A 26,005-nucleotide genomic window follows, 5' to 3' on the forward strand; every position below is an offset into this window, starting at 1 on the left:
AGTGCTGCTGGGATGGGGATCTGCTCTAGGAGCACATCTATAGGAAAAGGATGTCCTGTCTTGGTTTAAAGACTTCAGGGACTGTGGGACCATTGCATGGTCCCAGGCAGACTCTTTCATTTGAATGCATTTAGCTTTCCTCTATCATGACCCCCTCACCCTCCCCGTTCTGGCTTTGTCTGCCAGATTAAAAACCCCTTTATTAGAAATCTCTCCACAGAGGAATTTATAGACTGATGGAGCCACCTTTTCACCTTTCCTTTGTTAAACTAAATGACTTGAACTTTCATCTCACTGGCAGGCAGCTTGACAAGCCTCACGTCTGCCCTTGCAGCTCTTGGCTGAATCCTTTGCGATGCACCAGCATCCCTCCCAGGAGCTGCTGCCTGAACGAGGTTCCACGTTGTGTGGGAGGGAAGATGGCAGCAGGACATCTGTGGTCTACAGGGATATGCCCTGCCCTAGCACAGCTTGAAGCTGTTAAATATGGGATACATGATACTGACCACTGGCAAGAGATGCTGTGTTTTGACTTCTCCAGCCCTCCTTCCTCCACCACCCATCCCTTCTGCTCCCCAAATACTGGTTCTTCAGGCAGGAGAGGGCAGACAGCTAAAGGGCTGAGAGCCCGAGAGCCAAGGTGGCTCCAGTCAGCACTACCTCTCCAGGCTCAACGGGTACATCAGGAACCTTCAGGCTGTGGGCTTGCAGAGAGCATGGTCCATCAGCATTGCTGCTGGACAAACCTCAGGGGCAGACTCCATGGTAGGAGGTGGGAACAGGGGAGAGCTTCTAGGCAAGCATAAATCCACCAATCCACTGTTTGGCAGTGTGTTAAAGCTGCCAAACACACTGTGAGTGCTCCAGCATGACCCACCTTACACGGAGGGATGGAAGACATCATGGCTAAAAGTTCACCTTTTTGCACCTTCTGCTGGCCTCCTGCCCGAAGAGCTCCATGGCCAGCACTGAGCCAGAGCAGTGTGTTTTCAGTTATAGCAGCCTCCTCAAGCATGGTAGCACCCCGGCACTGGAGTGGGATGGCTCTCCATCACAGGGGCTGGGGCATGTTGGATTCACAGGGCAAAAGGGCGTGAGGCAGACAGAAGCTTTGCCAGCTTCCAGCACGGCAGGTTTCTGAGTTGGCTTGCTTTCAGCATGGGGTAGCGTCTCACCTTCAACCTACCCACTACGCTGCTGCTGCTGCCCCAGCCATGTTGATGTAACGTAGTTTGGTGGTGACCCCTAAGGTGCCTATGGGGCTTTTTTGGGTTGAGATACATGCTCTGTATTCAAACACCTCTTTGAGTAAAGGGCTGCCTCAGGAATCTGGTAAAGTAGCCCAGAAGATGAGATTTCTAAATTTGCCCAGTCTGGTGGTATCTAGTCCAGGCTCAGATGTGAAATGGTACCAGCTTCTCTGCTAAGGACGGGCATTGTCCGCAGTGTCCCACTGCTCATGCCCCATCCCCTCTTGATACCCATACTCTGTCAGTGAGCTGCTTTTGCAATTCGGGGGGCTGGATCCTGTAAAGTCCCAACCCTTGGACTCCAACCTGAACAAAGCTGGAGACACTCCTGCTCTTTCAAGCACAAAGAAATACCATACAAAGGTCCATCATGGATATAGGCCAACTCCCTTCCCAGCCTTTAGTAAGTATAAGGGATAGAAAGAACAGTTTGTATGAGGAGCCCAGACCAAGCTGGGCTTTGATGGGTGGTTCAATCAGTGTCATGGGCATGGCTAAGGGCCTCGAGATGTTGCACTGAGTCACCTCGAACCAGGCCTGGCACTAATTCCCTCCACTGGTCCAGAACGGACTACAGGGATCAGGCTGGCACAGGGGTTTGGCAATGGGAGACAGAGCTTGGCAGCTCTGCAGCTTTTGCGGCCAGGCTGTCGATGAACACTTGTGGTAACAAATGCTGATGGCTGCTGGGCATCCCATGGATAATGAACATGTGGCCAGCATCCAAGCCTCAGGAGATAATGAAAACTGGTAACACAAATGAGCTCTTCAGCAAGTCCCTTGGAGAGTGTGCTCTTCAGGAGCAATCAGAGCGCCCACCCCTGTACCAGCCTCCCCGTTCAAGTGGCTTTCCTCTATAGGTGGCATTTGCAAAACTCTTCACAATACCTCTGGGCACCCCTGCGGTGTCCCACCTCATTAAGCTTCAGCAAAGACTTCCAGTGACTCTTTACCAAAATTTCTTAATGGAGATTTAATAAATTGCCAAGTGGGGAAATTTATATGCATGGAAATGACTCTGGAGTCACTGTCACCCTTAACCTTTTGGAGGACACACATCCTCTAAGCACTTCTCTGCCAGCCTGAAGAGGATCAGATTGAAACCCATCTGCTGCTCCTTGATGTCTGAAAAGACTCTGCCTGCCTCCTTGCTTGGTGAAGATTTTTTTGGGGTGTACAAGCCCACAGACTGGGTATTTTGTTGGGAGCCTTACCTGTTTAATTTTTGCCTAAGGGAGAAAACCGCTGAAGACCTGCAGACTACCTTCTGCTGTAGACCAAGGCAAGGAGGAGGAGACTGCAGCTAAATAGCCTGTGGGATATGTTATGTGGCTTCTTGGTGCCACAGCTCATGTTTAATTGAAGGAGGACCCTACTAAGCAGGTAACAGTTTTGCAGCAGCCAGTGAAGACCCCAACCCAGTTTCTGGAGGAAAAGCCGAGAACCATGTCCTGTGGGCTTGGGGAGGCCATGAACACGGCTTGGGAGGCTGAGCCTGGGATGTGCTCCAGCCTTTGGTGCTGGAACAGGGCTGTGTTACAACACGTTGCATTTCTGCTCGTGGCGTGAGCTGCTGTGATGGCTGCATGGGCAGTTTTGGATGGCTTGTGCTGCGTCTGTGCAGGTGGGTGACCCTCAAAGCAGCTTCTGGGGCTTGGTGAGCGAACGCAGGAGAAGGGAAGAGTAGAGCTTCAGCCTCCCCTTGGCAGTGAGCACGGCGAAAGGTTGGGCTGCAATCCTGCCTCTTGTTCTTGCCTCAGCAAGGATCTCTTAACATGCAATAAGCCAAAACCATGCCGAAAGCAGGAAGCAGAACCAAGACGGTTCCAACCAGGGCAAAGATGCAGGGCATCTCCAAGGCACAGAGCTTGCTGCATGGAAAGAGCCATTGCTGCAGCTGCCCTGCCAACGTGCCGCTTCGCAGACGTTATTTGGGGCAACTGCAGTGGCAGATGTGGGAGCATCACTCCAGGGCTCTGCTGTCGTGGTGGGGAGGACAGTGGGGCTCAGGCTGGTGGCATGGGATGGGGGGGACGTGACTTGGGCTTTGCAGTGACAGGACCTGCCTAGCTGGGAGTTCTGTCCGAGTACAGGGAAGCTCTCGTTGAGTTAGGTGGCCCAGGACAGACCCATGCTGAGCACCTTTGGCCAGTTGCTTGCTTGACATAGCCCTTGGAGGATGGTCTAATCCAGAACAAGCGATGGACTGGAAGCACCATGCTCTGGGCAGGAGCAGGATTCGTCCCAAAGGAAAGCGTTTCTGTGCATGAACGTGGGAACTCGAGACAGGCTTGCAGGACACATCTGCACCTTCTCCAGGGCAAAGGGATGTCCTCAGTCCCTCAGCTGGCTGCAGACCCCAACACGCCTCCCATCTGCAGCATCCCCTGTGGGTAAATCTGGGCTAACCTCCACTCCCTGTGGCTGGTTTAATGCCCTCCCGGGGTTTGGGACTCCATCAGCTCTCCCAAAACATTTTCACAATCCTGCTGTGATTCTCCCTGCTGTGGCCACCATGCTGGTGAAGGTCACTGGACATTCAGCAGTACCAGCCATGAGCTAGCAGAGATATAAACACACACATCGCATCCTGCTCCCATTCCTCCAGGCTACAAAACCAGGAGGGTTTGGAGCTCCAGGAAACTTTACTTCTCTCTTTATTGGAGCAAAGTAGCATCATATTGACCCAGTTCAATTTAAACTCCTGGTCGCTAATGAGATTCCAAGAGATGACCACAGTGCACAACACCAGAGTTGGCCCCACCACCATGGAACAGGCAGGGATGTGGCTGAGCACCAGAAGCTGAGTATGGCCAGGGCATCATGCCTACCCCATCAGGAGGTATGTGAAGATGTGGTGGAAGGGGTAAAGGGGTGGGTGAGGGGTGAGGAACAGCCCCGGGCAGCCCCCGGGATGGGCTGGTCCTGGTGTCTGCTCCTCATCCCGTGCTGAGGCTGCGCTGGGGGCTCCAGCTCAGGGGTGTGGGGCAAGGCAGAAATGATACAGCCCGGCCATTTCCACAAGACCAGCTTTAATATCAGTCATGAGAACGAGGAGAAAGCACAGAATCCATTAATGGGAAAAAAAGTTAAAAAAAATTTAAAAATTAAAAAAAAAAACAAAACAATAAAGAAACCCACCGCCCCGTGCCCACCTGCCGCAGACGGACTATCCAGGCACTGCAGACGGAGAAGCATGACACAGCAGCCAGGGGACACGATCCACCGAGAGCCACCCGGTCCGGCCCCTCTCCAGGGATGCTCACCTTGGGGTGACTGGTAGCGCTGAGGAGCCCCGGCGGTGGCCTGGCCTCGGGGGACCCAGCTTAGCTTAAGATTCATCACAGACTGACACGAAGGACAAGAACGTAAGAAGAATCCAAGAGCTGCGACTTTTTGTTTCTTTATTCTAATTCAGCCTACGACGTTAGTAATGGTGATTTCAGGGGATGGCTGGGCCCGCGAGTTCCTTCTTGTAGTGAAAATCAGAGACTGTAAAGAGGAACAGAGCTTATAAAGACAGATAGGAATATATTGCCATAAAAAGAACTGGCATGCAAGTGCTTTATACATTTGGCAGTATGTGAAATGGTGGGGCTTCGGTTTTGGTTTTGGAGGTGGTGGTGGTCTCTTTGTTTTGTACAGTTCAAAAATGAGCTGCTGCCTTCACATCTTGAAGACAACCCCCCCACAGGAAAAGACAACACAAGTCAAGTCCAAGGCGCCTCTCGCTTGGTTTTGGCAGAGTATATATATAATATATATATATATATATTTACTTTTTTTAATGCATAGCAATTTTCTTCCTTTTTTTTTTTAAATATTTTTTTACTATATTTTTTTTTTGCCCCCGTTGCAAACCTGAGCTCGGTCCCTGCTTTCCTGTGCAGTTTTCCTTCCTTAGGTGTTGGCACTGTGGAGCGGTCGGACGGTGTCAGCAGGCGATCTCCTCCAGCGTTCCCAGGGTGGCCTGCAGTGGCACGTTCACAGTGTGGCTGATGGTTTCCGAATGATTTGGCATGGGGTCGCACGTGCTCTGCGGATGGAGAGCGGGGGACAGGGTTACCCTGGGGCTGCTGGATGCTCCCTGTCCCTCCCCAACTGCCATCTCCTTTCTTTGGCCGAGCCATAGCATCGATCCTTTGGAAATAAGTCGGGGCTGAACGCTGCATCCATATGGAGCGACTTCGCCTGCCTACAGAGCCGACCGCAGGGAAATTTCCTCCTCTCTCCCAATGGGGCTCCTTACCACATTTTCATCATGGCTCCCTTCCTCTTCCTCCTTTCCAAGTAGGTCTAATAATTTCTCCTTGATCAGCTGCAAAAGAAGGAGGTTGGGTTAAGGTGGGCAGGAACAGGCAAGGCATCTGCCCTGCCTGCATGGGCAGCCTCCCCCAATGGGGCTGGGGGCACAGCCCCAGGGGATGTGCCGATTTGGCAGGACACCTTCCAAAGGACATAGAGAAGGAGACAATCTTTCCAAGAAAATCACCCCATGTGTCAAAAAATAATTCTTCACATGGGAAAAAAAACCCCAAAACTCTGTTTTTTTGAAGATATTTGGGGGTTTTTTGAAAGATGTCAGCGATGTGAGTGCCATTTCCCTTCACAGCCACGTTATTGCCTTGGCAGCCGCTGCTGCTGGAGAATATTTTCAAAGGAAATCCCAGAAAGGCTGAGAAGTGAGTGTTTTTCTGAAAATGTTCCACTGTAGGGGTGGGGGGGGGGGGGAAGCTAAAACCGTGAAAAATTGGGTCAGTTCCTAAGGAAGCAAGGTGGATGTTAGCCGGCGGGCAGTGACGTGTGGTGGGGATTCAGGACCCCGATGAGCCCAGGAGCACGACTCTGCCCTGGGGAGGAGGATTGCACTGAGCAAACGATGTAAAAAAACCCCATCTCTAGGGTCAATATTTCATCCAATTTGGGCTAAGCCACTGGAAAACAAGAGTTGTAGCTGTTTGCTGGCAATCTCAAAGACTTTACAAACGCTTTGGGTGAAAACACAATGAATTTTAAGTGCGTTGAACTCCCCCTTGGTGTAACCCTGAGCAGATTAGATCAATCATGTAGATTAGGCATCATTTAAGACATTTTATTCCTCTTCTTCCTATCTGGTGTGGGTTAGATATCTGTCACGAGTGACCACAAGGATGATTCCTGCACAGAGTGAACCTGCTGCTGCATCCCCAGGTGTGCGCAGGGAGCCTCTCCAAGGAGACAGGATGCCCTCCTAAGCCATGTTTGCCCAAAAAGAAGAAAAAAAAGAAAAAAGAAGAAAAGAAACCAAACCACAACAACAACAACAAAAAAACCCAGCAAGAGGAAACTATTTGCCAAGTTTTATAAGCAGATGTCAAACAAAGGGGTAAAACAGAGAAGAAAAATCCAAATTTTGTGAGGTTTCTTATTGCCTTCTTATGAAAGAACCCCAAGAAAGCCAGGAATAGGCGATTTTAATGAAATATTGTGTGCATTCAACCTGAGATACAAACTGAGGCGCAGGTTTTGTTTGCACTCTGAAGCCATTATGAGCTTTATGCTTGTAATTTTCAATATATTTTATTGCAGAATAATGCCACCAAGTGCTAACAGCTGCCCAGAAGGGACTGTGATGGGGAGTGACTGTCTTAAAATGTAAAGTCAGCATCCCAACTTTAATAACATTAAGAGGTTTTTCAAGATGCCCCAGCGAGCTTAGAGCAGAGACCGTGGTTGCCTGACATCCCTGTGCACCCACCTGGCTTGGCAGACATTAACGCAACGGCCACGAACGACCCCTGACTGCAATATCTCATGAGATTAAAAATCTCCAGTCCGATCACGATACGGGGCTGAGACAGGGCTATGAGAGCGCTGGACTATGTTTTTCCTATCCCAAATCCAACTGGGGAAATCGTTACCGCAAGATATGGCGGATGCCAAAAGCTTCTTAAAAGCTCAAAAAGCAATCAGAGGAATTTGTGGAAGAAAAATCCATCGAGACATAATAAAAAGGGCCAGGAAGTTCTGGGTCTGCATGCAGTATCTGGGAAAGGTCTACTAAGGTCTAGATCTAGTCTACTAAGCCAGTTCTTAGGTGATCATTGCTGAAACAAGAAGAATACAGCAGTTTTGAAATTGCTTATGTATCAAAGCATGTGTTTCCATATTTAGAGCAGGACTGTGACTTACAAAATCGCCATAGCTGCAGGCATTTCCCCCTAAGGCACAACTGAGTAACAGCAGGGTAAGTTCGTTTTTCTGAAGATTCTAAGGTATTGCATATTTAGGTGCAGGAGGCCCAAAGCCATTGCGTTAAAATCACCAGGTAATGAGAAGATGAGCTGAATTAGCAGGAGGCACCTTCCCAGGGACAAGGGCAAAGGACCTTGGGCTGGGATGTGCCAAATTTGCTGGGAACTGCCTGTCTCCATAGGTGTTTGCATCCTCCTCAAAACCATCCCAAGCCATAAACTCATTCTTTCCTGCTATAAAACAGGACGCACGTATGCGTGTTCGGGTCCCTGGGGTCATCTTGGTGCCAACAGGTTGCTCCTTGGTGGCTTGCATCCAGCTGCAGCTCCTCTCCCTGCCTCAATTTCCCCTTTTCCAAGCCAAAATCATGAGCCTGCCCCCCAACACCAAGTCTTTTGCGGTGTGGCGATGAAGACTGGGAAGGAAAATCAATGACTGGCAGGGAGGATGCTCCAGGGAGGGTTATTTTGGACCATGGCCCATTTAGGTGAAAAAAAAAAATATAGGGTGGAGAAAGTGTAAATGGCAGGAGGGCGCAGAAAGCAGCTCGAATCTGCCTCTGTGCTCGCAGGGACAGCAGTGGAGGATGCTGGAGGGATGATGCCCGCAGGCAGGCTGTGACAGTGTAGGATCACCGGGGCCTGTGCTGCCACCATGGCATAGAAAATCTGAAAATCCCCTGGGAGATGCTCAGCTGAGACAGCAGCGTTCACTGGGGGAACCTGCTTAGTCAAAAAGAGATTATAAATATACAAGGGTCGTAATTCTGCTGCTGGAGGGCAGGAGGAGGGAGGGCTGCCAGAAAGCAACGTCCCCTCCGGACTGCTTATTGCAATAATTCCCATTAAAGAGGGCTTGCACTTTTCTCCGGAGCAGCTGCTCTTGGCTACTGCAGAGCCGCGGCCCCACGCTCGAGCTCGTCCCGGTGCTTCCTAGAAAGCTCCTTGCTCCAGGGCTGCTGGCAGAGCTGCAGACAGCAGATAACAGGGACTGGGGGTTTTCCACCCCCCGGCAGTGGTAAAAGGTCTGGCCTCGCTGCTTCTCCCGCCTGATGCCTGAATTGGGACTCAGGCATTAATTAAAGGAGTTTTTATGAGAAGATAATAATGGTGTGCTGCTGGGAGAAGCCCAGCTGGGGATGGGGACGGGGACAGGAGGGTTGCAGCGGCAGGTCCCTAGCCAGCATCCTGGAGCCACCGCACCATGGGCAGTGCGAGATCCAGGCTGGGAAGCAGCACAGCCACATGAAGGTGGTGCTTAATTAGCCCAAGCGAGAAGCAAACCTCGTTAGCAGAGGCAGGGTGCCAAGCGAACCTGGCTATGGCAAGCCGCGGCTGCATGCCAGCCCTCCGACATGGAGAGCCCCAGCTGATGCAGGGACCTCGCACCATACTACATAGCCATGACCTACTATACAGCACTATCATAGAGCATTAATTATATGGTATCATTCATTACAATTAATTATAGCATTAATTATCCACGTGGGCACATTGGGCATGGAGGGTCCTGGTCCAGGACCACCCCAGCCTGGCATCAAGGCTGGCAAACCTGCACCCCGCCAGAGGAATAAAAGGCAAAGGGTGAGGGTCTTACCTCGTATATATAATCGAAGAGCTCTAGTATAGTGAGGATGCTAGCACCGATAAATAGCCCCATCTGGCCTCCAATGTCACCTAGGAGAGAGAATAACACACGGGTGGTTTTTACCCCTGGGGCAAATGTTCCTAGAGGCAGCTGCCCTGGGTGCCACCGTCCCCGAAGAGCGGGGAAATGCAAGGAGTCACCCCCAGAAACACCAACAGCTCTAACAGCATGAAAAACATCCTGGGAAGGACATTGCCAGCCACCAAATTACATTGTGCCATCAGACCAGGATGCCAGCGCTCTGGCTGGGGCAGGGCAGATCGATGGCATTTCTCCTGCGAGCGAGGCCATCAGCTGGAAGCTTAACGAGGATGCTGCACCGCACGCTGGCATCCGAGGAAGCCATCTGTCAGTTAGACAGCAGGTTTCATCCCAGGAATCCCAAAGCCCAATTCCCAAACCGAGCAGGGGAAGGAAATAGATGCTGGCAAAGAATTAAGTAACGTCCTCTGGAGCTGAGAAAAAACTCCAACCTGCCAAAGAAAGGGAAGGGAGATGGGCTGCTTTTTTAGGGGGGGCATCTCAAGGCTGACTCTGCTTGAGTCCTCCAGGACTGGGGAAGGGCTGTGAAGGAGGCACCATGGGGAGAGGAGACTTCCAGGAATCTGCTGGGAAGGTAACTGCTGACACGAGATGCCGTGCTATGACAAACCGTGCGCTTCGGGGAAGACAAACCTCATGGATTTTGCTGCAAATAGCTCATGGTTCAACTGTGTCGCTGCTCGGAGGAAAGGCGCCCGCAGGTGGAGGGGCTACGGGACCTTTGCTGGGGGTGTCCATGAGACAGAGGAAAGAGGAAAAAAGGGGCTTGGGGGCAAAGTGCTGGCTCAAAAGGGGCTGAGGACTGGGGGAAGATGAGACTCTGCCCAAAGCCAGCAGTAGCCTGGGAATGATGGTCGTGCAGCGTCATGCAAATAAGGAGGCTTGTGTCAAAGAGGCTTCATCACCAGCCTCCTCTTCCTCACTGTACAACTCTTGGGGAACCCAAAACCAGTGCAGAAGGGGTCATGACATGTATGCTTTGCAGATCTACCACTGCAGGGTGGTGTGGGCACCCAATGGGACATGGGGTGCTCTGCTGCCCACAGTGTCCCCATCTCAGGGCAGGCTCACAGCGTCTGATCCCACGGGATTGCCCGGCTCCAGCTTTCAAACCAAGGTGCTGATTGCTCCCTGCATCCCAGGAGGGATTTGGGAATTTGGGGAGGCACACGGGAGGGATATGCAAGGCTGAGCATGGGCACCGAGCACGCTTGCTTCTCCTGACTGAACACCTCCATCCCCAAACCCAGTGGGTACCAGCACCCAAATCTGTAGCTGACACCCACAAAGCTTGACCCGGTTTGAGGCTGAGCAACCCAACAACTCCTCCACCTTCTCCATCAAGCCGTGGGGCACCATCCAAAGGCAAAGAGCTGAGGGTCCCGGCTGGCCTGGATGGAAAGAAGGATGGACTTGGAGGATGTAAAAGGTGATGGGTAGATGGTTTTAAGAGCTGTCCTCCTCCACACACTGCCTTTCCAGCACAGGGGGCACTGCAGAGAGCATCCATCACCCGCTCGGCTCTGGGATTTCCAAATAGGGCCCTGGTAGTAAGCAGAGAGGAAGCAGCTGACGTTAAGCTTTCACACACGGACTAGCTGTGGTCCCTGGGGCATTCCTGGGACAGCTTGGTTTGGAAGGGAAGTAAGAGAGGGGATTGAAAGCGTGCTGGCCAGAAAGGTGTCTGGACCTTGCTGGGATTTTCAAGGCAATGCACATAAGGTGTGCACCCACTCATGGCATCTGTCTGTCCCATAAACACGCATGGACTCCTGCACAGGCTCACAGAGACTCCAAACTGCACCCCTGATCTCTCCTTACCAAGTAAGGCTGCCACTTCATAGGCTTTCTTCTGCTCAATTGTCTCATAGTTGAGTGCTTCAAAAAATATGTCCAGCACAAGAATATTCTCTCTGTAGAAAGAGGACAACAGCATCAGCCCATCAGCCACCAGCGGCCTTGTGTGCTTTGGGACAAAAGAAAAAAATGGGACTTCGGGGCTTTATTCCCTTCTCTGTCCTGACTGTTCTTTTTCTGGGGTCCTCAGCCACCCACAGACACTTGGACCTCCTGGAGACCAAGACCATAGGGCACCATTAGTACTCTGGCAGCCTTAGCAGAAGCTGGAAAATGATTCCCCAAGATCTCTCAGGATCTGAGCTCTGGATCTCACTTTAATGATCACAGCAAGAGTCCCAAGCATGCTTAGTATGGAATAACTCTTGCTGCCTCCACAAGGCAATAATGGGCCCAGGGCTGGGAGAGTCCAAGGCAGTGGCTGCCTGAGGTCCACAGCCCAGACTTAGGTAGACAGCAGCCACATCTCAGACAGGGCCAGCAAGCCTGGGCTTCCCTGTCAAAACAAGAGGAGGTTTTGCACTTTTTTTTTTGGTGGGTATGGGATATGCTCATGGAGAAAAGGCCAGGGAAGGACTACACAGTTGTCCTGAAACATGTCTACTGAGATGAAAGCATCCTACACCTCATCTCTTCAGGGGTTTAACCCTAAACCTCTCTGGAGGACATACCTCTGCTTAGTGATGGACACATTGCAAGGTCTGGTCTTAGCATGGGCTGGTTTAAACTGCCAATGGGGTTTTACAGACACTTTCTGTCTAGTGGAGGGTGTCCCTGCCCATGGCAGGGGGGGTTGGAACTAGATGATCTTTGAGGTCCCTTCCAACCCAAACCATTCTATGATTCCATGATTCCCCCCATAAAGCAAAAGAGATCTGTTTTCTGCAACACTCACGAGATATATTTTTCCGACTTGTTGAACTTCTTCTCCAGGTACTTGGCTGAAGTCTTGCTGGGGATCTTGACCATGGAGAGCTCTTTGTTGTACCTGGTCAGGTTACAGGGTGTCCTGCAGATGCAGTAATTGCTGTCCTTTTCAGCAAGTAAACCTGGAGAAGGTCACAGAGTTAGATCTCATGGAGTCAGGAACACACAGCAAACGTGGGAGCAGAGGTCATGCCACCCACAGAGGGGCCAAGCAGTCAGATCTCAGAAGAGCTGCAGGTAATCCAGTCCCAGTCATTTATCTCCCACTTCATTGCACAGCCATCCCTACCATCTTGGAGAGAGGCCTTTTGCTGGACGCCACGCTCAGGGGACACGTGGTGATTGCAGTTCATTCCATGCTGGTAACATGCCACCCCTTCCTCCCATGTGTCTGATCCTGCAAACAGCACTCAGCCCTGGGAGTCTCCTAAATCCAGACCTAGCACGGGTCCCTCCCTCCCAAACCCAGACCCAGAGGTGCTCCCCTCCTATATATCCTGGGGTCCCTGTTATCCTGAGGGTTTCTGCACTGACAGAGCCCCATGGTCCCAGAAGAAACTTTTTCCCAGGGTGCACCTAGGTCTTTGCAACAAGTTGGGTCTCATCAAAATCCATCACCATGTTGCAGCTGCTCTAGATCACCCCAGTCCAGCCAGTCAGGAGGATGCAGGCTGCTGGAGGTCTCTCCAGCTTGGGACACCCGTGGTACCCAGGGGTATCTCCTGGTACTCACCGAGCGCAGGCTCTGCACATTCCTTATACTGCTCCGGGGTGCAGAAGGGAGCATCTCCTGCATGGAAAGGACACATCCATCAGTGGGCATCAGCTACTATTGCTACAAGGGAGTTGGGGACTGCTGGGCTCTCCACGGGGACCGCAAGGACCTCCCTTTAACAAAGTGCACCCCGGCTGGGGATGTGCAGTAGAGGTATTGCAGCGTCTACCCCACCTCTGCCTGCCACAGGGGCCGTTTCTTACAAACTGAGGAGGGGGCTGCTGGAAATAGCACCCAGGGGTGTTAATTGGGGCTAAAAAGAGGGATATCAGACCCATGTCCCTCTGCCACATTTTGCTCCTATTTCAGGGCATTTTGCAAAAGCTATTAGCATCTTTCTTTACTTAGGGAAAGGTATTCCCAGCTCCTTTAATCCCTGGTCCCTTTCCAGCTCATTAACCCTTAATGACTCCGGCTGGGTGGTGGGAGGGGGTCCCTGCATCCCCCAGCACACTTACCTGGCATGTGAACCATCTTGCAGTTGCAGTTTTCCACAATATACCGGGTCTCGCAGTCGATCCTGCAAGCCGTGATACTGTAAACGGGAAAGAAGTCTAAGCCCATATCCGACGAGCGACATTCACCCCACGGCGGAGGCAGGTACGTCAGCTGCAAGAGAGGGAGGAGCGGGATGTCAGGGGATGCTGGGGGTCGGCAGCGAGGAGTGGAGCACAGCATCTCCCTCCTCTTGCCACAGAGGAGCCCCCAGAGCACGGTTTCAATGATGTTTTTAAGGAGGGGACCAAGCAGTGCTGTTGCAAGGAAAGGTCACAGCATGATTTTTGCCAAGTGAGAGCCTTCAGCAAGGTCTTCTGCTCCACAGCTGCTCTCCTGCGTTCCTCCAGCCCAGCATCTCCAGGAGCAGAGCTACAGCAGGATGGTGCACTGGAGACGCGCAGCACCACAGGTTCTCTAAGACCAGCTCTGTGGTCTTTCTTGCACTATCAGGAAAATCCTGACCACGCAGGGAATGAAGGGGAGGGTCCGACCTGCAAATCATCTCTGACTTTGGTGAGAGCAAACGTGGTCGTTGGCACTGGTACGTCGACAGCTCCCATCTCTCTGCTTACTCTCATCTCCAGGCTGTGCTACTACGTGCCGCTCATGGGGACAATGCAGACAGCACTGGTGACATCGAGGAGCAGAAAGGGATGGCAGTGAGATCCCGGCAATGGCTGTGAACTCTCTGGTGTGAGCAAAGCTGCCACATTTGCACCGTTCTCCTCTTCAGGCAGTTCTCTCATTGATAAAAAATCAGCAGATCGCAACCCTCAGAGAGGGCCAGGGACTTGGGAAGCACATGGAAAGGACCAAGAACAGTTCAGCAACTGGAGATTGCTGCTGGTGAAAAATGCCAAGGAAAGGGTGTACCGGTGCCATGAGGAGCCTCCAAACCTTCATCCTCCCCATGGAGGGATGGCATGGAGCAGGGCTACCATGGGAAATGGTGCCAGGCTGCAGAGCAGTACCTCGCTGCAGCCTCGGAGAAGGCAGACAAGTCATTCATGTCCTTTTCCAACACCCATGATCAGATAGAGCCCTGCAGAGCCAGAAACACATTATCCGCTCTCCTGGCACCCCGTGATGATGAGGAACCTGTCTTCTTCTCCCCCATTTGCACACCACCTCGTGTGAGGCTCATAAGTTGCTCTACTCAGTGCTAGTGCAATGCAAACCCTTCTGCTGTTCCCGCTTTATTTAACACAAATGCAAAGATAAGATAAACAGGACTCCAGGATCTACCACAGCAACCTTAATGCAGAGCCCAGAACATGCTGGAGGAAAAACAGTCACTCTCTGGCCCCCACAGCCAAATCCACCTTGTTACCCTTCCGTCTGCAGCTTGGCAGCTTTCCCTGTTTATCTTTGCTAAATGCTCTGCACTACTCTTTGCTAGAGAGCAGAAAATAGCATTCCCCTAACCCCTCCTTCTTTGCGTTTTAAAGCAGCATCCAATTTGCTCTGCTTTGCTCCAAACACAGAACGTTTTGTGCTGGCAAAGCACGTTGGCAGAACAAAAACATTCTTTTAAAAACTGTAGTAACATTAATCACATCCTAAAATAAATATGTAAACATATGTTGATGGACTATGAGCCTAGGACCTACTGGCAAGGTTCTACGGTGCTTGTTTTCGGTCTTTTCTGAAGATGGGTGGGAAAGGGAGGAGAAAAGAGATGACCCACAAAGTGGAGGCACATTGCTGATGCTGTTGGATAAATAACAACCCCATGAATTCTTCAGGCATAGACCTGGGGAAACTACAACAAAACTACCATGGCATGAGGCATTTGGAGCCCACACTCTGCTCTAGGTCTTCCCCAGGAGATCTCCTGCAAGAGCAGAGCTCCAGCTCTCCAAAGCATCCTCTGAGAAGATGTTCCCCTTGTGCACCAGCTTTCAAGCCTGCGGTGCTGGGAAATCTCCCCATGGCTTTGACTTATGAACCACTCAGTAATTAAAAACCCATAATGGGCTTAAATTGCAGCCAGGAAGAGAAAGATGAGAAGTTGGGATGAACGTGTCTTGTGGTGAGGACAGCTGGGTATGGCAACAGTCTGCCTTGGAGGGGCATGAAACCTGGAAGCTAAAGGAGAGTTTGGGGAAGATGCCAGGCGTCAGAGAGGGTGATCCTGCCCTCTGGGGATGGACAAGCTCTCAACTCAGCCTAGCCAAAGAAACTCCTTCTCTAGGAACAATTTTGCCAGGAACAGTTCCCATCCAGGAATCCAGAGGTGCTTTCTTTATTCCAGTAACTTCTATCTCTAACAGGCCGATGCAGGTTTTACAGGCCCAGCTGGAACCATGGCCATGGCAGCCCTGTGGCATATCCATCTCCCAGACAAGCCACGGGTCCTCCCCATGATGTTCATGGTAGTTCAAGGTCTTCCCTTGCATGACCCCAAGGACAGACCTGAGAAAAGCTCAGACCCTGCCTGGACAAGGGTGCAGGGTGTCCCTTTTCTGGTTCTGGATCCTCCACCAGCCGGTGAAGCAGGGAATCACCAATGCCCTTCCCCTGCTCCTCTGAGCATCATCCCTGGTCTCAAGCACCAATGAGACAGAAAACTTTTCAGTGATGTTCAGCCACAGCAGATCTGTGTGGTCTGCTCAGCGCCTCCGCGTCCTGGTCTGCACATGCAAAGAGACAGGATGCTACGCGAGCTGGAGCCAGCATCGCCTATGGGTGCCCGAGCCGCTTGCTGAGGGACATGAATGAGCTCTGGCATCCCCAAAATCTGCCTCAATCCATGCTGCTACTCAAGCTGCTTTGAAAAGCAACAGCAGCGAGAGCTATTCAGCTGCTCGGAGCGACACGCACCCAGCCTCTGTGCTCAGCGGGTCCGATCTGAAGAGCAGACAATATCCACAATGGGTGTGAAGATGCAGCAGGTGACAGAGGGATCCCATCTGTGGGGACCTGCTGAGGCATTAAAGGAAAAAAAAACCCTAGTTTCCAGCAGTCTCGGCGTCCTCCAAGAAACAAGCCTGGCTCTGAATGGGATGGTTTTGAAAGTCAGCACAGCAGCACCTTGGAATGAAAATATCAAGAGCATCTGTGTGACAATAGCAAAGTGCTGTTCGAAGGGGATCTTTTCTCATTTGCTTTACACTTGCAATATAATAGAGTACCAGATGCCATCATTTAGTCATCCGCGGTGGAGAAAGGGGCCCATATGTTGCATGTTGTATGATAAAGGAGAATAAATAATCGCGGTCTCAGATGGAATCAGCTCTCTTCCAAGCACAGCTACACACAAATCTTTTAAGCCCTTTAAATTTTATTCTGAATGTAGGTGACGGGATCAGAAAACGATGGAGTTGGGATCAGATATTTAGCTTACACACTTTTTTTGCTCAGCCAGCGTTGGATTTCAGCCACGGCGCTCATGAACTGGCACCGCGTCTGCAGGAGGTGGATGGGCTGAATGATTAATGAAACCTTATTCAATGCAACTTCATTAACAGAGTTATGGCCTCTTTTGTAACTGGGACCATGAGCATCGACTACCTCCGTACGGTGAAGCAAAGCTGGTTTGCATCTCCCCAAAAGCACGGCGTTCCTCGGGGAGTTGTTGCCTTGCCACACACACAGTTGCGCAAGTGTGCAATGCAAACGTGCAAGTGCAATTCACTTTTCTCTGGCTTCCTAAAAATGCAGGAATAGGTGCAACACATCTCCCCAGCCACATGCCAAGACTTTCGCTCTCCCCATCACTCTCTGAATTGCAGATACTTAAGAGCAGAAAAAGCCTCTTGGCACATTTACCACCCGTGGAGGTTTTTTTGCTCTGCAGTATAAAGGCTTTCCCTGTTTTGGAGAAAAGCACGTCGTGTCTGGGACTGACAGGAGACTCCGGGGAAGCTCCAGTTTTTACTTTTTAAAGGAAATTTCCCCAGTGAAAGTCCTGGCCGTGGAGCAGAGCCCTGCGGGGTGTGACACAGGCACCTCGGTGCTGCCTTGTTTCATATCACTCCCTACCTCTCATGTCTCCATAACACAGGGCAGGATTTCCTGCTGCTGGCCGTGCCTCCGAGCAGAGCCCCGGGATGCGGCGGCTGTAACCAAGGCATCTCCCACACCTGGGGGACCGGCGCTGGGAATCCATGTGCTTCCCCCTCTGTCGCTTGGTAGGAATCAGAACTGCAGCAAGGGTTCGTTTGAAGTCTGACAGGCAAATCTGTGCTTCTTCTTTATGGACAAGATTTTAGAGACAGGGGCTGGCAGGTTGGACCCTGGGCTGGCAGGTTGGACCATCCCTCCCTTGAGTCAACTCTTCTCTCTCCAAGGGGCTCATCAAGGGCCATTACGTGGAGCCTCCATGGTAATTACAGCTTGAAAGACTCATTGCTTCCTTCACGCTTTGTAATTTGTAATCAGAAGCAAACTCTCGACTGATTAGCAGCCAGATACGGATGCAGGACCTCACCGGTGGGCGATGGCGCATCATTAGGGAGCGGGCTCTGCAGAGAATAGGGGAGCCACACTTCCCAAATCCTGCCTCAAAATCCAAAGGTAATTTGGTTCCAGGAAAGCTCTCTTTGCCTTTCCCAGGTGGTTTTCTTGAGCAGGCACCAATCTAGAAAGTCTCTGATGTAGTCAACTCTCGTCCTGACCTGTGATTTCCAATTATCTCTGAAGGCAGCTGCTCTGTTACCGTCTGTGTTTGGAGCCACAGCAGCATCGCTCGCAGGGACAAGGCGACTGCCAGGACCGCTGGGTTGCATCCTCTGAAATGCTCCCCATTATTCTTCAAAGAGGAAACTATCCAGCTGCAGAGCTGGGTATGGTTTTACCCATCAAACAGTGCGCCTTGCAGTGAAAAACTTAAACCAAGTGGAGAAACTCTTCTCAGCCCGTGGTGGGTTTCCTGCCCTGAAGTGCAATGGAGCAGGATCCTGAGGTTCTTCCCTCCAGTCCCCATGGACCAGCCCCATCCTGCTCCCCTTGCCTCTCCTGCATTGGCACAGGAGTCCCACTGCCCTGCAAGCCCTGGGGTTAATGTGATGGTGAACCCATCCATAAGATGGATAACCCCCTCGCCAAAACGTGCGCTTTCTCGGGGCTGCGACCTCAAGCAAAGCCTCTACATCCGAAGCACTCAGCCCCGGAGAGCTGCCCGAGCAACTCAATTTAGACATCTGACATTTGAATCTCCTGCCTATGATGCTAACGAGGCCGCAGCATCGCCTGGAAGAGCGCACCAGGGAGCCGAGCCTGCCTCGCTAGCCAGCAAACAGGAGCACGCGTGACGGAGCAATCCCGCATGTAAACAACGTAAACGGGAGAGACGCTAATTGGGTTTGATTCCTCTCCCCTGCAGCCCCTCCTGGGTGCTGTGCAGCCACGCAGACGTCTCCTCCTCTTGAGAGAACCGCTTTCCCCTCTTCGTGATGATGCTAATTCAGGGTTAGCGGGAGGGCTCTGGTGCTGGACCAGCGGAGGCTGCCCAAGGATGCTGAGCTGCTCTCCTCCAACCCGCTCTGCTACCACCAAAGACGAGCTACTTTTATTTGAAGCTGGAGGGAATAAAACATAAAAGCAAAAGGAAAAGCAGGGGTAAAGGCAGCAGGGACAGGTTCTGCCCTCGGTTCCTGCAGGACAGTAGCGCTGAGCTCTGATTTTGCTCGGCTGTTGTGGCAGCTTTCCAAGGGCTGCCTGCACATACCCCTCCCCAGCACCGCGCAGTCTCACGCTTATAGAAATTCAGCTTCAGCCTCTAATTGAGGTTGACAAACTTGCATCCTCACGCTTTCGCAATCGTTAATACTTAATTAATTAATGAAATGCTTTTTAAATTCTCTTGATCCTGGCTATTAGGGAATACGACAATCAGTTACGAACTGGCAGGCGCCGAAAAGAGAAGGAACAAATTGACTCATCTCCTTAAAAGCAGGATGAATCTTGCTTGCCTGAAATGCAAGGAAAGGTAGGGCTGCTCTCGGCAAACAGGGGGGTAAGCGGGTCACAGCAGCGGGGGCCGTTCAGCACAGCCTCCTCCCTGCCACAGCCCTTTTTCCTGGCCATGTTGCTGCCCTCTGAACGCTGCTCTTGGCACCGAGCCTCCCAATAACTGCCAACATCTGTCTGCAGCCAGAGAGGTCTTTTTTTTTTTTTTTTATAATTTATTTTAAGTGGTATCTCTGCTTTTTTTTTTCTGCCTGTTTAATTTTATGCAAGAGGGAAGATGTGGAAACATGGTGGAGATGTTTCTAGCATGAAGTTGGGGTAGTTCAGCCTAGTTTGCAGCTGGGCTCTGTGATGAATCTGGCTTTGGGGATGCATCGTGCATCGACTCGGCTCTGGGCTCAGCCCCTCTCCTGCATCCTCCATGCGTGGGTCCTCACCTGATGCCATCACGCTTCAGGCAGTGATCAGCAAGGAGGGATGCAAACCTCTCCCTGAATGTTGCAAAGTCTATATGGAGTGTGTTTGCATTTACTCCAAATGAAATAATAACCAGAAAACACCGTTCTTTAATGAGACATCAAATAGCATCAACTTAATAGAATTTCAATCCCAGGCAGCTTTAGCACTTGTAAAATGCTTAAAAAGCTCAGCGTACACACAGCTCGTTGGCACCATCTCCCAGTTAATGATGCTGGAAGTTGTCTATTTGCCGTCTCCCTTTACTGTGCAGGGTGTGATACGGCTGTTCCTTCTCATTTGCTCCCTTCACACAAGCACCAAAAAAGTTGTCTTTAAGGACAAGAGCTTAACCCTTCCAGCACATGGAAGGTCCCCCTGAGCAGAACTCAGGCAAGTTATGCAGCCCGTGAGTCCCCAGGTGCTGATGGTGAGCGGGCAACAGAAGAAAAACTTGAATTTGGAGCTCCAGGCTCCTCCAGGTCCCCATTTCTTAGCAAATAATTTTGCAAATCAAATTACTGAAACCTCCTGTGGCTCCCCAAAAAGTCAAGGGCAGCCCCTCTGAGTCTCATCCTGGGTTTGCTCCCAGGACCTGTCGGACGGCTGCTCCTGGCATTTGCTGCGCTGAGCATCTACAGCTCGCTTCTAGCACCCTGCTAAACGAGCTGGACCCTTTGCTCATGTGCAAACTCCATCTTAAATTGCAATAAACTCTAACCTCTCCCTCCTGGTCACCTCCTTGGCACATATATAGCCAGCAAAAGTATTCCCCCCTCATTGTGCAGGATGCCTTGGTTGTATTTGTTGGACTATGTTGGCCAAACTCTTACACAGGTGCCCAATTTGGGGGGTGCACGGTGGGAATTGGACTCTCTGAAGCTCTCCTGTCCTCAGCGAGCAGCTTTCCACCTTTTTTTAAAAAATCCTCTTATCCATATAATATGGTGAAGGGTTAGCAGGAGCACCCAGACCATTACTTCATCTACATCCCTGATGTCTTCTCTTAACTGACCTCCTTCCTAAGCAAGCCCTTTCTAATCTCTCCCCACTCAGATGCACCGGTCCTGACCCTGACTCATTTCCATCGCTTGCCTCCAAACCCATTTTCTTTTGTATCTTTTTACAAACAGGCTGATTCACTCCTAATGTTATTTTCCAAGCAAAACCCACTCTGTTGCTCTACAAAAACAGCCATGCAATCGTTTCCGTACATCTCCTCCTTTGAACCGCTCCAGTGCAATGAAATTTTCTATGTGGCTGGCCACCGCTGCCTGCCAGTTTTGCTTGTTGTTGTTGAGTTAATTCGGAGTCTGATGATACACCGGAGGAAAACAACTGGGATGGTGTGTGGGATTGAGGGAAACAGAAGGAAATCAGAGAGTGAATGTTCTTCCAGGAGGACGTAAGGTAAGACTGCAGGTAGGAGAAGATGCTCTGAGCAAAGGTTAGGAAACATGGGAAATGCTATTTAATTGCTCCCAATTTTCAAATGCCACTGCCTACATCCTGTTTGGAAATATGGGTGTCAGCGTGATCGCTGCCAGACCCCGAGTCCCGTTTTCCTGCCTCTGTAATTACACTTCTTGATACTGCAGTTGCTGGTAGCTGATACTCTCTGTCCCATGCAAGCATTACGAGGGGATGAGTCTCCAAGGCACACTAGAGCCCTATTAAACAATATTGCTCCATCTTCGAACCTGTTGCTTAATTGAAGCCTCTTAAATTTTTATTGCCAAGTTGGCAGAAATTGCCATTTTTAGTGCGCTTTTCATCTTCTCTAACACGCCGTGCCAATGGTGTAGCGGGGAGCAGCCGAGCTGGGTAAGTAACATCATCTGATCCCATCCATTATGGGAGAGGCTCGGGTGATGCTGTTGAGATGTGGCAATGATGCCGTAAAACCCAGCTGGAAAAAGGGGATTAAAAGGAGCAAAATCCAGGAGGAATTTGTCATCCTCCAGGGGATCAGCCCTTCGAAATATAATTTCCAGGGTGTCTGCCCATGCCTTGGTGCCATGGTCTGGCACAGGGGCATGGGGGGATACTGCAGCATCCCCAAGACAGTGCACGACACAATGTCCAGAGAGGCTTGTTAGAGCACCAGGCTCGCCCAAAAGAGCCAGGAAATGGGAAAAAATTGAGGTGGATCCCTCCAAAGCCAGGAACAGTGGGAGCTGAAGGGCACTGCCCTGCGTGGGGTGGTCCTGCCCTCCCTTGGGACCCATCTGGAGGGTGACGGCACGGCATGCCCCGAGCCAGCTCCTGCGCAGCTCAGGGTTTTGCCCATTCATGAGAAAACAAACCTTATTCATGAGACTCAGCGATTGCCATGGAAACCGCTCCCCTGCGAGGCCGGAGCATCTCTCTTTGCAAGGCACGACAGGGACCGCGGCCAGCTCTCCCCGTGTAAAACGGTGTGAAACCCCCAGAAAACAGCGGCTCTGGTCTCGCATGTCCAGGTAAACCACTCGAGCTCCTTTCATGTTGCATTCAGACACAGCCACTGCCATGGTGGACGGAAAGTCACCTGGAGAGGAGGTTTTGCACCGTCCTCCATCAAGACACTCTTGTTTTAATTGCAGCTGTCCATCGTGTGTTGCCTTCTACTGCATCACCTCCTGAGCTCCTTTAGGAGCCGATGCCGGCATCGGCTCAACACAGCCAGCTGGACTGCAGGATGTGCCGAATGCAGATGTGGAGCAGCAGAAAGGGCAATAACAAGAGTAACGGTAACGCTAATAACGTGGCCCGTGCCTCCGTGCTGAGAGCAGCGCAGCACAGAGCAGGTCCGTGGCCAGGACCAGCACATGGTGCCAGCCCTCCAGGAGACGATGCCCCGGAGGAGCCTTGCTGGCCAGCTGGTTTTCCTGATTTAACTCCTGCTCCTCCCCATGGGGCTGCAAGAGCTGCTCTGGGACTGCTGCGGTGACACCGCTCCCAGCCCTGCACTGGCGGGGAGCTCCTTTAGGAGCTCAGTCCCGGCTCCCCTTAAACTTCAGGCGATCGCTTCAGTCTGAGATTTCAGACAGAAAGCATCTCCCTTCAGGCACGAGTCCACGGCAAAGAACCAGCTTGGCCTATATAACCCAATAACCATGTTTTACGGAGGAAACTTCCTGCTGGCATTTCCTTTGCAGGGTTACTTTTGCTGACTCAGCATGCGCAACCAATACGCGTGCAAAGTCCCTTTTATGATGCTACTAGTGTAAACCAGCACGACATCGTTACCGCATTAACGATGCAGTTCCCAAACTGGTAAATGTACCTTAAAAGTTTCACTCGGCAGGAATCAGAGGGCTCGGCCACTACAGGAGAAGAAAAACCAATTTTGTTCCTTTTTTAGATTGACAGCTAATTTTAAAGGGAGATTTAATGAGATCACGCACCATCACAGAGCCAGAGTTTGCTTTTGACAAGGTGCTTTTGGAAAGCTCTCAGTATAAAGATCCAGGATTTATCGCCCCAGCACCAAGACTCAAGTCCTCACTTGCACTAAGCGGCTGCATACCTGGAGAGGCAGGAAATCAGCAAGCAAAGCCCAGTAAATACTCTTATTTCCAGACTGGGATGGGGGTTTGAGCATGGCCACAGGGAATAGTAACAGAGCCACAAATAAAGCCACGAGCCTCTAACCCAGCCACGAAAAAATCCCCTTCACCCCAAAGCCCGTCTCATAGACAACGCACGGCTCCCACCGTCGCACCAAGGCAAGTCTGCCCAATTCCGCACCTTTTTTTTTTTTTTTTTTATCTCTGGGAAAACTGCTTATAACTAACATAGAGGCTGCTCTGAGCTGGGAGACGTGAAACAACCTTCCCTTTATCTTTATTCTTCTCCAGCTGGAGGATCGTTTCATTTATGTTTCATGGTATAAAACGCATGGTTTAGGACCCCAATAACTGGCTGGACTTTGTCCTCTGTGTGATGTTCCCAGGCTTTTCCACCTTTTGCTCTGACTTACTGAAGGAGCAGCATGTGCCTGCTCCCGATGTAGAAATTTAGCAGGAAAAAAAACCAAACCCTAAATCAGGGGTCTGAATAAAAGGTATGCATTCAGGGCTTGTCACCTTCTACATCTTCCCTGCCTGGAAGGAGGGATCTGGGGAGGGATGAGTTTTTTCCCCTCTGTTTTCCTGATAGGGAATCTAATTTTTTAATAGCAATAATGAAATAGTTAATGCCGACAATGGCATGGGGAAGATTTAGAGCAGCTGTCTTAAGAGTATCCAGCATTTATGCTATTTCTATCTTACAACAAAGTCCTTGAGATCCTTGCTGTGGGCTCCAACACTCCCAAATCTTGCTGAAGCCGGGATGTTTAAGGAAGACAAATCTTTCCAATTACCGCTCGCGCTGCCAGGCGAGTTCGATTTGTGGAGGTGTTGCTAAACTCCTCCAGCATCGCGCGGCTGCACCGTACAACACGATGCCCTGCCCAGCGCTGCCTGCCTGCCTGCCTGCCCACTAATGGGACATGCAAAGTGCCACGGAAACGGCTGGCGATGCCCTTCTCGACTGGCAGCCTCGGCATCTCCGCAGTTAGCTTTTCTCCGGAGTTAATGTGGTCTCACTAAGGGGTTTGCTGATTCTGCTGGAGGTATTTTTCACAGACGACAACAATTTGATAAATGAAAATCCTACTCCTGGCTGCAGAGGAAAGAGGAGAGGGCTTCGCTCGAAGGCAGGTGTATAATGAGGGTGGAAATGCAAGACCCCAACACGGGACCCTCTGCTCCAACATAGAATCATCAAATCACAGAAAGATTTGGGTTGGAAGGGACCTATAGAGGTTACCTAATCCAGCTCCCTGCCATGAGCAAGGACATCTTCAACTAGATCAGGTTGCTCAGAGCCCTGTCCAACATGACATTGAATGTTTCCAGGGATGGGGCATCCACCACCTCTCTGGGAAACCTGTGCCAGTGTCTCACCAACCTCAGCGTAAAAAATTTCTTCCTTATATCTAGTCTGACATGGGACGCTCTGCTCTGACACCGACTTCCACCATGACCTTTGGCAAGTGACGGTTGGACTTGATGATCTTGGAGGTCTTTTCCAACCTTAAAGACCTTAAAGAAATTCTGTGATTCTAAGTCACTTGTCCTACCTGGGAAAACCCAGGTGCTGGCATGGGAAGGGCTCCTGGACGCAGCCGTTCTGGGGGGTAACTAGCCGCTGGCCCTACCCCAGGGCCGTATCCAGACCCCACCGCTCTGCGTTCCACCTGCCAATGGCAGCTACGGGCACAGGGCTGACCCCAGCGTCACCGCCTCGGTGTGTGGAGACCCCCAGGCTGCCTCAGGACACATCCGTGGGAGAGAGGACGGATAAGGCGTTCAATGCCCAGTAATTACTGCCAACGGTAATTAATCAGTTTTCCATCTTTCCAGATCCTTTGCCTCGCAGCATCCTGAATGTAAGCAATGCCGAATGCTGCAGGGTCCCCCGGGATGGCAGAAAGCAGCCGTAGAACGAGGTGAGGACACTGGGGATGCATGGAAGGGCTTGTGTCAAAGCAGTGGGCATGAAAAATGCCCACAATGGGTTTCCAAGCCTGTTTCTGCTTTGGACTTCAGCAGCTGCTGCCTCACCCCCCGAAGAGCCCTTTGCCTTCGCTGTTACTACGGTGTTACACTCCAAACGAGAGCCCTGCGTGCTAATAAAGCTGCTCATTTTCTCCAGCCCACCGGACTTCCCACAAGATACGAACTGACAACAGCAAAACATTTTTCTGCTTTAATTGAGAAGTTTCCACCTGGTGCTCGCCCACCGGGAACCCACACCGTTCGTTATCTCCTGGATGATTACACGCAAGTGCGCCATAACGAAGAAGAGAGGATCTGCATCCAGGCTCGCTGAAATGCAGCATCTTCAGGTGTATTTTGGTACCCGGTGGCCATGGAGAGATACCTTAACGATATATTTAGTGGTGAATTCCTTGTGTTGCTCTGAGCTGAAGTGTAACAACTGTGGCTCTGATCTCCACGGAGGTTTAAGCAGACCAAACCCTCCAACAGCTCACGTTCGCTTCCCTCAGCTTGATTTATGTCTCATTTGAGGGTGGATACAAGAGCAAGGAGGAAAATGAGAGAGGCAATGAGGCAGGAGGGCTAGGAATGAAAGCACTGGGGCCAAGCTGGGGGAAAAAAATTATTCCGGTGGCCAGCTTTCTGAATGCCTAACGAGGATTTGGGTCTGATGACACCACGTCACATCACATCCATCTGCACCGTGATGATGTGCCACTGTCGGGACTCAGGGAGGGTGATGCAGCCCGAGCCACGAGCATCCCACCACAGTTTATAATAATTAATGTGACTATTTCTGCGTTACCTGAAAGGATTCACGCTGATCTACATAATGAAACACTCTCCTCTTGTCTCTTTTTATATCCTTGGAATGC

The 26,005-nt window shown here is 51.1% G+C and overlaps 1 protein-coding gene across 4 annotated transcripts in view; it reads right to left on the reverse strand.

The window, feature by feature from the left end:
- Window positions 1-4,216: 4,216 nt before the first annotated feature.
- Window positions 4,217-26,005, reverse strand: part of ASIC2 (acid sensing ion channel subunit 2) — a 498,112-nt gene continuing 476,323 nt past the window's right edge. For 2 of the 4 annotated variants that reach the window (XM_075775304.1, XM_075775305.1), the window contains exons 4-10: window positions 13,191-13,341; window positions 12,691-12,747; window positions 11,926-12,079; window positions 10,995-11,086; window positions 9,081-9,160; window positions 5,500-5,568; window positions 5,051-5,286 (exon numbers count right to left, since the gene is read on the reverse strand). In XM_075775304.1, coding sequence (XP_075631419.1) covers window positions 5,185-5,286; window positions 5,500-5,568; window positions 9,081-9,160; window positions 10,995-11,086; window positions 11,926-12,079; window positions 12,691-12,747; window positions 13,191-13,341 — 705 coding nt within the window. In that variant the 3' untranslated portion in view covers window positions 5,051-5,184. Of the gene's footprint in view, window positions 4,743-5,050; window positions 5,287-5,499; window positions 5,569-9,080; window positions 9,161-10,994; window positions 11,087-11,925; window positions 12,080-12,690; window positions 12,748-13,190; window positions 13,342-26,005 lie in introns of those variants that run through there. The other 2 variants (XM_075775303.1, XM_075775306.1) reach the window with 2 other exon arrangements.

Source organism: Balearica regulorum, chromosome 24, assembly GCF_011004875.1.
Source record: "Balearica regulorum gibbericeps isolate bBalReg1 chromosome 24, bBalReg1.pri, whole genome shotgun sequence".
NCBI classification, from domain to species: domain Eukaryota; kingdom Metazoa; phylum Chordata; class Aves; order Gruiformes; family Gruidae; genus Balearica; species Balearica regulorum.